General features: G+C 50.8%; 1 protein-coding gene and 4 non-coding genes across 5 annotated transcripts in view; all 5 read right to left on the minus strand.

Annotated features, from left to right (window-relative positions):
* Positions 1-14,299, minus strand: part of LOC100935796 (uncharacterized) — an 83,119-nt gene that overhangs the window by 59,292 nt on the left and 9,528 nt on the right. Inside the window, exons 3-7 of the mRNA XM_054532441.2 lie at positions 14,203-14,294; positions 9,189-9,323; positions 6,469-6,608; positions 3,798-3,937; positions 1,114-1,252 (exon numbers count right to left, since the gene is read on the minus strand). Coding sequence (XP_054388416.1) covers positions 1,114-1,252; positions 3,798-3,937; positions 6,469-6,608; positions 9,189-9,267 — 498 coding nt within the window. The 5' untranslated portion in view covers positions 9,268-9,323; positions 14,203-14,294. The remainder of the gene's footprint in view (positions 1-1,113; positions 1,253-3,797; positions 3,938-6,468; positions 6,609-9,188; positions 9,324-14,202; positions 14,295-14,299) is intronic.
* LOC112129244 (small nucleolar RNA SNORD116) lies at positions 775-870 on the minus strand. Its single transcript, XR_002911657.1, has one exon. It is a non-coding gene; the product is annotated as a small nucleolar RNA SNORD116 (small nucleolar RNA).
* Positions 3,465-3,559, minus strand: LOC112129246 (small nucleolar RNA SNORD116). Its single transcript, XR_002911659.1, has one exon. It is a non-coding gene; the product is annotated as a small nucleolar RNA SNORD116 (small nucleolar RNA).
* Positions 6,139-6,233, minus strand: LOC112129242 (small nucleolar RNA SNORD116). The gene has a single exon (XR_002911656.1). It is a non-coding gene; the product is annotated as a small nucleolar RNA SNORD116 (small nucleolar RNA).
* On the minus strand, positions 8,854-8,948 carry LOC112129248 (small nucleolar RNA SNORD116). The gene has a single exon (XR_002911661.1). It is a non-coding gene; the product is annotated as a small nucleolar RNA SNORD116 (small nucleolar RNA).

Below are 14,299 nucleotides of genomic sequence, written 5' to 3' on the forward strand. Positions count from 1 at the left end.
GCCAGGAAGATCGGAGTGACCCAGGGCCACAGGCAGCAACCTAACCCTCACACGCCTGGGAACTGCCCTTGAAGACCCCTGCTGCCCGACCTGTCGTCCATCAGAGAAATACATGGAAAGCCCAGCACCACCAAATGACAGCCCAAGACCACTGATGGCACACCTGTCCATGTGAGCCCCCTACCACCTTTTCTCTGGAATACCAGAGAATACGTCCTACCCAGGTCTCCATCACCACACTATGGGCATCTCACGGCTCAGGAGGCAAAGATATCCATGCTGGGGTGACCCTGGGACCAATGCAGGGAGAAGCGCTGAAGAGGCTTTGGCCATCTGCTACAACACCCATTGCTCTGCACTCTCCCCCATCACCCTTTGCACTCCCCTGTCCTCAGCTGACTGAAAATCAAGACCAAGGTCTGCCTGAGGCTGGGGCCTCATGCTCTCCGTAGTAGGGGAACCAGGACCTGGTCCTGTGTGCGAGGAAGCTTGACACAAGGTCCGGGTCTCCCTTCGTGGGAGCTCATCGGGCCCAGGTCTGCCACGCAGTCCTCTAGGCCTGAGATTTTTCCGTCCACTTCCATAGCCGCCACGCCATCACACAGCAGCCAATCCCTCCATGACTCTCCTAACAGTGTATCTCACACAAAGGGAATGTTCCTAATGTGCGTGTGATGGCAGACATTTACCTGCGGACGCCCTGGGTGGTGGAACCTATAGGGACTAGTGGAAACTGTCCTTCACTCCAACAGTCCCTGCTGGAGGCAACGTGCTGGACCTCAGTTCCGATGAGAATGACGGTATGAGTTTTCACTCATTTTGTTCAGCTTTTCCAAGGAATGTTTTTTTGGGGGGACTCATCATCGATCCAAACACATTTGAAGAGGCAGGACATGTGACACCACAGGCTGGGCAGTGGGTAAGCTGACGACCTTAAAGACCTTCGGCACTCTGGGGAAGATAGAACCATGCCACTGAGCAAAAGGCACAGACCATTTGCTCAAGGAATGGAACTCACCATGCCATTAGTGGCCTCATGAGAAACAGCTCATTGTGGGTCTTGGAAATCCAAAAGACACCATCACTCAGCACATGGGGCAGAGGAATGCTTACCATCCTGAGTGACCACCAGCACGAGGTGAACCCTGGAAGCCAGGCCACACCGACTCCAGGACTCTGCAGGGCCTTTGTGGTTCGGAAGAAGTGACCATCTTCCTTCCAGCAGGCAGCGGGCCTCCGACGGCAACTGCCCCTGAGAAGTGTAAAGATATCAAATGTACGCTTGAGAAACACGCCCAGGTCCACTGGTCACTACTTCAGTGCCATTCTTTCATGTGTGGCAACTTGCACGCCTTGCTTCTGTTGGCATCCATGAGTGACCTCTGTATCCATGAATGTACCTTACCAGTGGCACTCTGCAAACAGCTTCGAGCTGTGTGTGGCGCCAGAATGACCGCACACACACATTGCTGAGTGGCTATGTGTGTGCGTGTGTGTGTGTGTGTGTGTGTGTTTGTATCTCCCTCATGTACATGTGTTTCCCAACACATGAGTTTCCCAACATGGCAACATGCAGTCATAGTCTGCGGCCTCCAGGCCTGAGCCCCCACCAACCCAACAATTCCAAGACCAAGGCCTTCAATCAGTAGGATGTAAACTCTGACCTCGAGGCCATGCAGACATAGGCCCAAGAGCCCTCACATAACAGTCACCATCCCTAGCCTGAGCATAAGCTCCTCCTCACGGGGCATCTGATGTCGTGACCAGACACTGTCTCTGGCACCACTCCCAGGAAAGGCACACCTGGCACAAAACCAACCACAACCAGCACTGGAGGGCGCCTTTGCAACGGCCAACACGTCACTCTGAAACTCAGCGTCAAGGCCAGAGGCAGACTGCCCAACCTAGGCAAACGACCTCAAGACACGGGCTTCCTCTCCTCCACTCAGTCCATGTACCTGCACCATGTCCTCAGGACACCTGAAGGGAATGGCTGCTTTTCCCATGGGACGTCCCTGCCTAACGCCCCCAAACACCAGGCAGACAGGACACAGCGCCTTCCATCATCCTTGCATCGATCACACTCAAAGGCCTTCCTTGCACCGACCTCCGAGGCAACATCCCACCATGCAGCCAACTTGGGTGCAGTACCATCCTCCCCAACACCTGCTCAACAACATCTAACAACCACCACCAGGTCTACACACACATGGCTACTAAGTGAGCTGCGAGCCGCAGAATGACCAATCCTTTCCAACTTTCCTAAGCCATCTGCATGCCCTTCAATATGGCATGACTATCCTGGCTGCGCTGAGACTAACGGGGTTGAAACAGTTCATCACACCTAGGGCATAGCTAAACCCAACACTTCAGTATCACCAACATGCAGAGGAGCAGAGGCATCTCAAGTCAAGGGACTCTCCATGGAAGGCACCTAGGATTAAATATGCATTGTCTGGACTGCACACAGACCGCCATGGACAGCTCCAAGTGTGACCGAATCCCACAGGAGAGTTCCGGGCCAGGGCCAGGGCACATTCCCTCTGAAAGTCTTCAGGATGGAAGCTGCTTTCAAAGCAGGATGAAGTTCCAAAGCAGTTATTTGCTCACAAGAGCTGCAGCATGTGGGGCTGCTCAGCAATGGCGGGCCAAGAGACCATTTCCAGGAAGATGTGCACAACGGTGGAGCCCACTATTCTGCCAGGAAGACCAGAAGTGACCCAGGGCCATGGGCTACAGCCCAACACTCATGCTCCTTGGATCTGCCCTTGAAAGCCCCACTGGCTAACCTGTCATCCACAAGAGAAATCCATGGAAAGCCCATCACTGCCAAATGACAGCCCAAGACCACTGATGACATGCATGTCCATGTGAGCTCTCTACCACCTTTTCTCTGGGGTACTGTCCTGCCCAGGCTGAGCCACCACACCATGGGCAACTCATGGCTCAGGAGCCAAAGAAATCCCTGCCGGGGATTTCTGGGGGGAGGGCCAACACTGGGGGGAGGGCCAAAGAGGCTTTGGCTGTCTGCCACAACACCCATTGCTCTCCACTGTCCCCCATCACTTTGGTACTCCCCTCTCCTCAGATAACTGAAAATTGAGACCAAGGTCTGTCTGAGGTCTGGGCCTTGTGCTCTCCTTGGCATAAAAAAAAAGACCTGGTCCCCCACATAGAGAGGCCCATCAGGAGGTCAGGGTCTCCCTTCCTGGGAGTTCACCAACCCAAGGCCAGCCACACACTCCCCTAGGTCTGCATTTCCACCCACTTCTACAGTTGCCATGACATCACACAGCAGCCAATACCCCCATGACTCTCCTACTTGTATACCTCACACAGAGGGAATATTTCTATTGTGCCTGTGATGTGAGACTTTCATCCATGGACGCCCTGAGTGGTAGAACCTGTGGGAACCAGTGGAAGTTGTCTCTCACTCCTACAGTCCCTGGGGGAGGCAATGTGCTGGACCTCAGTTCCGATGAGAACGACGGTATGAGTTCTCACTCATTTTGTTCAGCTTTTCCAAGGAATGTTTTTATGGGGGACTCATCATCGATCCAAGCACATTCGAAGGGGCAGGATGTTTGACACCACAGGCTGGGCAGTGGGCGAGCCGATGACCTCAAAAACCTCTGGCACGCTGGGGAAGCCAGAGCCGCACCACTGAACAATGGGCACAGACCGTTCACTTTAGGAGTGGAACTTGCCATGCCATCAGTGGCCTGCTGAGAAACAGCTCCTTGCAGGTCTTGGAAATCCCACCCCCCACTCAGCATGTGGGGCAGAGGAATGCTTACCATCCTGAGCCATCCACCAGCAGGGGGCGCACCGTGGATGCTAGGCCACACCAACTCCAGGACGTTGGGGGCCTTTGCGGCTCAGAAGAACTGACCATCTTCCTTGCCAGCATATGGCGGGTGTCCCATGATAACTGCCCCTGAGAAGTGTAAAGAAATCAAATGCACGCTTGAGAAATGGGCCCAGGTTCACTGGTCACTTCAACGCCACTCTTTTCCACAGAGCAACTCACATGCCCGCTTCTCCTTGGCCTCCATTATGGACCTCCATCTTTATAAATGTATCTGACTGTGTCACTTTCTAGTCACCTAGGAAGCGCGTGTGGCCGTAACGACCACACGCACCTGTTGCTACGTATATATGCCTGTGGCTATGCATGCCTCTTTGTGTGTGTGATAGTATGAGTATGTGTGTTTCCCTCATGCACATGTGTTTCCCAACACTGCAACAGGAGACCATAGTCTGCAGCCTCCAGACCTGAAGCCCCTGCAACCCGAAGGCTCAAGACCAAGGTCTTCAATCAGTAGGATGTGAACTTTTGACTTTGGGGCCATGAGGACATAGGCCTGAGGTCCCTCACCTAACAGCCACCACCCCTGGAGTAAGCACACGCTCCTCCTCATGGGGCATCTGATGTTGTGACCTGACACTGTCTCTGGGTGCACTCCCAGGTGCACTTGGCGGAAAACCAACCACAACCAGCACGTGAGGGTGCCTTCACAATTACCAACCCATAGGTCTGAAAATGGCATCAAGCCAGAGGCAATCTTCCCAACCTAGCCAAAGGATCTCAAGACACGGGCTTCCTCCCCTCCACTCAGTCCACATGCCCGCACTGCGCCTTCAGGACACCCGAAGGGAATGGCTGCTTTCCAACAGGACGTCCCTGCCCCAAGGACCAGGTTGACAGGACACACTGCCTTCCATGGTCCTTGCATTGGTTACATCCCCAGGGCTTCTCTGCACAGAACTCTGAGGCAACATCCCATCATGCAGCCAACTTGACTGCACTACCACCCACCCCAACTCCTGCAAGTCAACACTGCCTCAGCACCATCACCAGGTCTACACGTAAACGGCTACTAATGAGCTGCGATCTGCAGAACCACCAATCCCTTCCAACATTCCTAATGCAGTCGTGGGCCCCTCAACATGATGTGGCTGTCCTGGCTGCACTGTGACATCAAACTGTTTAAGGGAGCTGAAATGCTTCATCACCCTTAGGGTGTAGCGGAATGCAACACCAGAAAATCACCAACATGGGAGGTGCGGGGGCATCCCAAGTCAAGGAACTCTCCATGGCAGGCCCCTGGAATGGCATACATGTTGCCTGGAATGCACCCGGATCTCCATGGATAGCCCCATGTGTGACCAATGCCCACAGGAGAGTTCCTGGCCAGGGCCAGGACACATACCCTCTGGACGCCTTCAGGATGGAAGCTGCTTTCAAAGCGGGAAAGAGGATCCAGAGCCATATTTGCTCACACGAGCTGCAGCAGGTGTGGCCGCCCAGCAATGGCGGGCCAAGAGACGATTTCCAGGAAGATGTGCACAACAGTGGAGCCCACTACTCTGTCAGGAAGACGAGAAGTGACCGAGGGCCAGGGCACGAGTCTGACCCTTGTATTCCCTGGAACCTGCCCTGTGACACCCCTGCTGGCCAACTTGTCATCCACTAGAGAAATAAATGGAAAGCCCATCACCGCTGATCGACAGCCCAAGACTGCTGATGACACACATGTCCACATGAGCCCCCTACCGCCTCTTCTGTGGAGTACCTTCCAGTCCAGGCTTCCACCATAGCACCAGGGGCATCTCACGGCTCAGGGGATGAAGAAATCCCTGCTGGGGGGCCTCCATGACCGGATGCTGGGTGGAGGGCCAAAGAGGCTCTGGCTCTCTGTCACAACACCCTTTGTTATACACTGTCCCCCATCACCCTTGGCACTCCCTTGTCCTCAGCTAATCAAAAATCAGGACCAACATCTACCTGAGGCCTGGGCCTTGTGCTCTCCCTGGCAAGAAAACAAGGACTCAGTCCTCTGCTCAGAGACGCCTGCCACGAGGTCGGGATCTCCCTTCCTGGGAGCTCACCAAGCCAAGATCAGGTGCACACTACCCTAGGTCTGCGATATTTCTGTCTGCTTCCACGGCCACCAGGCCATCACAGAGCAGCCATTCCCCCCAGGACTCTCCTACCTGTGTACCTCACACAAAGGGAATGTTCCTAATGAGCATTTGATGGGAGACTTTGGCTGTGGATGCCTTGGGTGGTGGAACCTATGGGAATCAGTGGAAGTTGTCCCTCACTCCTACAGTCCCCAGGGAAGGCAACGTGCTGGACCTCAGTTCCGATGAGAACGACGGTATGAGTTTTCACTCATTTTGTTCAGCTTTTCCAAGGAATGTTTTTTTGGGGGACTCATCATCGATCCAAGCACATTTGAAGAGGCAGGACATTTGACACCACAGGCTGGTCAGTGGGTGAGCCAATGACCTTAAAGACCTTCGGCCCCACTAGAGCAGTGCCACTGAGCAATGAGCACAGACCATCCACTCTAGGAGATGAACTCGCCATGCCATTAGTGGTTAGCCGAGAAACTGCTCCTTGTGCGTCTTGGAAATCCGAAAGACACCCTCATTCAGCATGCGGGGCAGAGAAATGCTTACCGTCCTGAGCCACTCGCCAGCACACAGTGCACCGTGGATGCCAGGCCACACCGAATCCAGGACTCCGTGTGGCCTTCGTTGCTCAGAAGAATCGAGCATCTTCCTTCCAGCAGTTACCACACCTCCCACAGCAACTGCCTCTGAGAAGTGTAAAGAAATCAAATAAACACTGGAGAAATGGGCTCAGGTCCACTGGTCAACACTTCAATCCCATTCTTTCCCGCGGGGCAACTCGCACACCTGTTATTCCTTGGCTTCCACGACTGACCTCCATCTCCATGAATATACCTTACACGTGTTACTCTGTGGATACCTAAAAGCGCATGTGGTCACACACGCCCATTGCTGCATGTATTTGCCTGTGGCTCAGCACACCTGTGTGTATGTGTGTGTGTATGAATGTGTGTGTGTGTGTCTCCCTCATGCACATGTGTTTCCTAACATGTGTGTTTCCCAACACTGCAATAGGCAGTCATAGTCTGCAGCCTTCTGGCCTGACACCACACCAACCCAACAGCTGAAGACCAAGGTCTTCAATCAGTAGGATGTGAATTTTGACCTGGAGATCATGCGAACATAGGCCCGAGGTGGCTCGCCTACCAGCCACCTCCCCGGTGTGAGTACACGCTCCTCCTCATGGGACATCTGATGTCCTGAGCAGACACTGTCTCTAGCCACCCTCTCAGGTGAGACGTACCCGGTGGAAAACCAATCACAACCTGCACTGGAGGGCGCCTTTGCAATGGCCAGCACATCGGCCTGAAACTTGGTGTCAAGGCCAGAGGTGGTCTTCCCAATCTAGCCAAAGGACCTCAAGACACAGCCTCCCTCCCCTCCACTCAGTCCACGTGCCTGCACCGTGCCCTCTAGACACACAAACGGAATGGCTGCTTTTCCAACAGCACATCCCCCCTACCAATGTCCCAAGGACCAGACAGATGGGACACATGGCCTTTCATTTTCCTTGCATTGGACACACCCACAGGGCTACCCTGTACTGACCTCTGAGGCAACATCCCATTACGCAGCCAACTTGACTGCACTACTACCCGCTGCAGTCCCTGAAAGTCAACACTACCTGAACACCACCACTGGGTCTACATGCATGCAGCTAGTGAGTGAGCTGTGAGCTCAGAACCACCCATCCTTTCCAACATTCCTAAGCCATCCGCATGCCCTTCAACATGGCATGGCTGCCCTGGCTGCGCTGAGACTTCAAACCGGTTAAGGGAGCCAAAACCGTTCATCACCCCTAGGTAGAATCCAACACTTAAATATTGCCAACATGCAGAGGTGCGAGGCATCCCAAGTCAAAGGACTCTGTGGCAGCACCCCCGGGATTGCACCCGTGTTGCCTGGAATGCACACAGACCTCCATGGATAGCCCCAAGTGTGACCCGTACCCACGGCAGAGACTTGGGCCAGAGCCAGGTTCAGGGCACATTCACTCTGGACCTTCAGGACTGAAGCCTCTTTCCAAGCAGGAAAGAGGATCCAGAGCAGTATTTTCTCATACAAGCTGCAGCAGGTGGAGCCGCCCAACAATGGCGGGCCAAGAGACCATTTATAGGAAGATTTGCACAATGGAGGAGCCCATTACTCTCCCAGGAAGACTGGAAGTGACCCAGGGCCATGGGCACCAACTCCATCCTCGTGCTCCCTAGGACCTGGCCTCGAAGACCCCTGCTGGCCAACCTGTCTTCCACCAGAAAAATCCATGGGAAGCCCATCACCCCCGAATGACAGCCCACGCCTGCTAATGACACTCATGTCCATGTGAGCCCTCTACCACCTTTTCCCTGGAGTACCTTCCTGCCTAGGCCTCCGCCACTGCACCACAGGCATCTCACAGCTTGAGAGGCAAAGAAATCCCTTCCAGGAGGGCTCCTGGTGACCGATGCTGCAGGGTGGGCTGAAGAGACTTTCACTGTCTGCCCCGACACCCATTGCTCTGCACTCTCCCCTAACACCTTGGCACTCCCCTGTTCTCAACTAATCAAAAATCAACAACAAGGTCTGCCTGAGGTCTGGCCCTTGGGCTCTCCTCCACATGAAAACAGACACCCGGTCTTCTGCACTGAGATGACCCCTGTGAGGTCTGGGTCTTCCTTCTGGGAGCTTACCAGTAGCACACTCCCCTGTGCCAGCAACATTTCCACCTCCCCTAGGCCTGCAACATTTCTGCCTGCTTCCACGGCCACCACGCCATCACAGAGCGGCCGAATCCCCCATCACTCCCTGACCCATGTACCTCACACAGAGGGAATGTTCCTAATGTGCCTGTGACATGAGACTTTTGTCTGTGGACGCCCTGGGTGGTGGAACCTATGGGAATCAGTGGAAGCTGTCCCTCACTCCTACAGGCCCCAGAGGAAGCAACATGCTGGACCTCAGTTCCGATGAGAACGACGGTATGAGTTCTCACTCATTTTGTTCAGCTTTTCCAAGGAATGTTTTTATAGGGGACTCATCATCGATCCAAGCACATTTGACAAGGGGCAAGACGTTTGACACCACAGGCTGGGAAGGGGCGAGCCAATAACCTTAAAGACATTCAGCATGCTGGGGAAGCCAGAGCCGCGCCACTGAGCAATGGGCACAGACTATCCACTCTAGGAGTGGAACTTGTCATGTCATTCGCTGCTGAGAAACAGCTCCTTGAAGGTATAGGACATCCAAAAGCCACTCTCATTCAGCACGCAGGGCAGAGGAATGCTTACCGTCCTGAGCCATCCACCAGCATTGGGTGAACCATGGATGCCAGGCCACAGCGACTACAGGGCTCTGCAGGGCCTCCATTGCTCAGAAGAATCAACCATCTTCCTTGCCAGCAGGCGGCTGGCCTCCCATGACAACTTCTCCGGGAAATTGTAAAGAAATCAAATACACACTTGAGAAACAGGCCCAGGTCCATTGCTCTCCACTTCCATGCCATTCTCTCCTGCAGTTCAACTAGTGCACCTGCTTGTCCTTGGCCTCCATCATTGATCTCCATCTTTATGAATATACCTTTACCCATGTCATTCTCTGGATACCTAGGGAACATGTGTGCAGAACTACTGCATGCGCCTGTTTCTGTGTCTATTTGCTTGTTTCTGTGGGCTCCTGTGTGTGTGTGTTTCTCATTTTGTGTCTGTGTGGTGTGTTTGTGAGTTTGTGTGTGTGTGTGTGTGTGTGTTTGTGTGTGTGTGTGTGTCCCTCCCTGGGGTGTACATATGTTTCCGAACACTGCTAAGGGCCATCATGGTCTGCAGCCTCCAGGTCTGACCCTGTGGCAACCGGACAGCTCAAGAACAAGGTCTTCAATCAGTAGGATGTGAACTCTGACGTCAGGCCATGCAGACATAGGTCTGAGGTCCCTCGCCTAACAGCCACCACTCCTGGCGTGAGCACATACTCCTCCTCATGGGGCTTCTGATGTCTGGAACTGACACTGTCTCTGGCCGCTGTCCCAGGTGAGGTGTACCTAGCCAAAAACCAACCACAACCAGCACTGGAGAGCACCATCACAACAGCCAGCACGTCAGTCTGGAACTCGGTATCAAGCCCAGAGACAGTCTTCCCCATGTAGCCAAAGGACCTCAAGACATGAGCTTCCTCCCCTCCACTCAGTCCTGGTGCCTGCACCATGCCCTCAGGACATCCGAAGGTAATGCCTCCTTTTATTACAGGATGTCCTGCCTGATCCTACAAGGACCAAGCAGACAGGACACATCACCTTCCATCACCCTTGCCTTGATCACATCCACAGGATTTTTATGCACTGACCTCCCAGGCACCGTCCCATCCTGCAGCCAACTTGACCACACTATCACTGACCCCAGTGCCTCCAGGTCAACATGGCCTCGACACCACCACCAGGACTAATTAATATTGTCAAAATATCCATACTACCCAAAGTTATCTACAGATTCACTATAATTCCTATCAAAATCACAATCACATTATTCCAGAAATAGAGAAAAAAAATCATACATTTATCTGGATCCACAAAAGAACCAAAATAGCTAAATCAATATTCAGCATGAAACACAAAGGCGGAGGCACTTCTTGATTTCCAAGTATATAACAAAGCTATAGTAATTCAAAATACTAGAATACTGGCAAAAAACAGACATACTCTAACGGAAAAGAATGAAGAATGCAGAAATAAATCCATGTACTCTACTCAATTTATCTTTGACATGGGTGCTCAGAGCACAGTTTATCTAACTAATCATATTTGGCATACTGGATATCCGCAAATTAAAAAAAAAAGTAAACTGAATCCTTACCTCACAACATACACAAAAATCAACTCAACATAAATTAAGTACTTAAAGATACATCTTGACATTGTAAAACTAGAAGAAAACACATGGAAACCCTTCTTGTTTTTGTCAATAATTTTTTGAATATGACACTAAAAGTACAACCAACAAAAGCAAAAATAGACAAGCAAGACTACATCAAACCTAAAACGTTTGTACATGAAGGGAAACAATCAACAGAATGAAAGAGGAAACGTACAAAATGAGAGAAATATTTGCATATCATTATCTCATAAGGCTTTCATATGCAGGATGAGCACAGTAACTCATGCCTGTAATGTCAACACTTTGGGAGGCCATGGTTTGAAGATTCCTTGAGCCTATGAGTTTGAAACCAGCCTGTGCAACACAGTGAGACCACCATATCTACCAAAAAATAAAAATTAAAAAACAATTGGCTAGATGGTGTTGGCATGTGCCTGTGGTCCCAAGAGCATGAGGTGGGAGGCTCTCTGGCATCTGGAAAGTTGAGGCTGCAATGAGCCATGATTTTGGCACTGCTCTCCATGCTGAGCAACACAGCATGAAGGAAGGAAGGATGTGGATGTGATCAAGGAAGGGAGGAAGGGAGAAAGGAAGGGAGAAAGGGAGGGAGGGAAGGAAGGAAGGGAGGGAAGGAAGGGAGACAGGGAGGGAGGGAGGGAAGGAAGGGAGACAGGGAGGGAGGGAGGGAAGGAAGGGGGGAGGGAGGGAGGAAAGGAAGGAAGGGGGGAGGGAGGGAGGAAAGGAAAGAAGGGGGAGTGAGGGAGGGAAGGAAGGAAGGGGGGAGAGAGGGAGGGAGGGAAGGAAGGAAGGAAGGAAGGTGGAGTGAGGGAGGGAAGGAAGGAAGGGGGGAGAGAGGGAGGGAGGGAGGGAAGGAAGGAGGGAGGGAGGGAGAGAGGAAGGAGGGGAGAGAGCAAGGGAGGGAGAGAGCAAGGGAGGGAGGGAACAAACTCGGATAACAACAAAAAAACCCTGATTTTAAAAAAGGGGCAAAGTAATTGAATAGATTTTTTTCCGAAGAAGATAAACAAATGGACAACAGGTATATGAAAACATGCTCAGTATCACTAATTACTAAACAAATGCAAATCAAAACCATAATGAGGTATCACCTCATATCCATTAGAAGATACAATTGAAAAACAATGGGCCAGGCGTGGTGGCTCAGGCCTATAATCCCAGCACTTTGGGAGGCCAAGGCAGATGGATCACCTGAGGTCAGGAGTTCAAGACCAGCCTGGCCAACATGGTGAAACCCTGTCTCTACTAAAAATATAAAAATTAGCTAGACATGGTGGCAGGCACCTGTAATCCCAGCTACTTGGGGAGGCTGAGACAGGAGAATCGCTTGAACCCAGGAGGCAGAGGTTGCAGTGAACCAAGACAGTGCCGTTGCACTCCAGCCTGGGCAACAAGAGTGAAATAAAAAACAGCAAGTGTTGGTGACAATGTGGAGAAACTGGAACCTTTGCACGCTGTTGATGGGAACATAAAATGGTACAGCCATTGTGGAAAAATGTATGGAGGTTCCTGAAAAATTAAAAATAGAATTACCATATGATTCAGGAATCCCACTTTTGGCTATATATCCAAAGTAATTCAAAGCAAGATCTCAAAGATACATCTGCATATCCATATTCACTGTAGCATTATTCATAATGCCCAAGAGGCAGAAGCAACCCAAATACCCAAAGCAGATATATAAGGAAAATGTGATACATCCACAAAATAGAATTTTATTTTCTTAAAGAAGGCATTTTCTAGGTATAGAACCATATCATTGGCAAACAGAGATCATCGACAAACTATGCATTTGACAGAGGCCTAATATCCTGAATCTATAGGGCACTTAAATAAATCAACAAGCAAAAATCAACCCCATTAAGAGGCACTTTTCAAAAGAAGATACAGAATGGTCAACAAACATATGAAAAAATGCTCTTAGTATCCCTAATCATCAGAGAAATTCAAATCAAAACCACAATAAGGGCCCGATGCGGTGGCTCATGCCTGTAATCCCAGCAGTGGGAGGCCAAGGTGGTGGATCACTTGAGGTCACCAGTTCGAGACCAGCCTGGCCAACATGGTGAAACCCCATCTGTACTAAAAACACAAAAAGTAGCCAGGCATGGTGGCACATGCCTGCAGTCCCAGCTACTTGGGACTCTAAGGCAGGAGAATCGCTTGAACCCGGGAGGCATAGGCTGCAGTGAGCAGAGATCACACTACTGCATTCCACCCTGGGCAACTCTGTCTTGAAAAACAAACGACGACGACAACAAAAAAAACCCACAATATGATAGTATCTCACAACATCAGAATGGCTATTATTAAAAGCAAAAAAGAGAAAGATCCTGGCAAGCCTGAAGAAAAAGGGGAATGTTTAAACACTGTTGGTGGGAATGTAAATTAGTCTAGTCACTGAGGAAAACAGTCTGAGAATTTTTCAAATAACTTAAAAAGAGCTACGGTTTCACCCAACAAACCCATTTCTGGTATATATACCCAAAAGAAAATAAATCATTCTACCAAAAGACACACGCACATCTATGTTCATCACTGTGGTATTCACAATAGCAAAGACATACAATCAACCCAGGTACCCAGGACTGGTTGTATTAGTCAGGGTTCCCTAGAGGGACAGGACTAATAGGATAGATGTATATATAAAAGGGAGTTTATTAAGGAGAATGGACTCACACAATCACAAGGTGAAGTCCCATTAATAGTTCCTCTGCAAGCTGAGGAGCAAGGAAGCTAGTCTGAGTCCCATAACCTCAAAAGTCAGGAAGCCAACAGTGTGGGCTGAAGGCCTGAGAGCCCCTTGCAAACAACTGGTCTAAGTCCAAGAGTACAAAAGCTTGGAATCCAATGTTCGAGGGCAGGAAGCATCCAGCACGGGTGAAAGATGAAGGCCGGAAGACTCAGACAGTCTAGTCCTTCTACATTCTTCTGCTTGCTTTATCCTACCAGCAGCTGATTAGATTGTGCAGCTGATTAGACTGTGCCCACCCAGATTGAGGGTGAATCTCTCTCTCCCAATTCACTGACTCAGATTTTAATCTCCTTTGGCAACACCTTCACAGACACATCCAGGAACAATACTTTGCATCCTTCAATCCAATCAAGTTGAAGATCAATATTAACCATCATACTGGTAGACTGGACATAGAAAATATGGAGCATTTTCACCATGGAATACTATGTAGCCATAAAAAAAGAATGAAATCGTGTTCTTTACAGCAACATGAATAGAGCTGGAGGCCATAATCCTAAACACATTGATGCAGGAACAGTAAACTAAATACCGCACGTTCTCTCTTATAAGTGGGAGCACACATGGACATAAATATGGGAACAAGAGACACTGTGGAATACTAGAGGGTGCGTGTGGGTGGTGGATTTAAAAACTACCTATAGGCTAGGTGTGGTGGGCTCACACCTGTAATCCCAGCACTTCCGGAGGCCAAGGCGGGTGAATCACTTCAGGCCGGGAGTTCAAGACAGTCTGGCCAACATGGTGACACCCCATCTCTACA

The sequence above is a fragment of the Pongo abelii genome, chromosome 16 (genome assembly GCF_028885655.2).
Source record: "Pongo abelii isolate AG06213 chromosome 16, NHGRI_mPonAbe1-v2.0_pri, whole genome shotgun sequence".
Lineage (NCBI taxonomy): Eukaryota > Metazoa > Chordata > Mammalia > Primates > Hominidae > Pongo > Pongo abelii.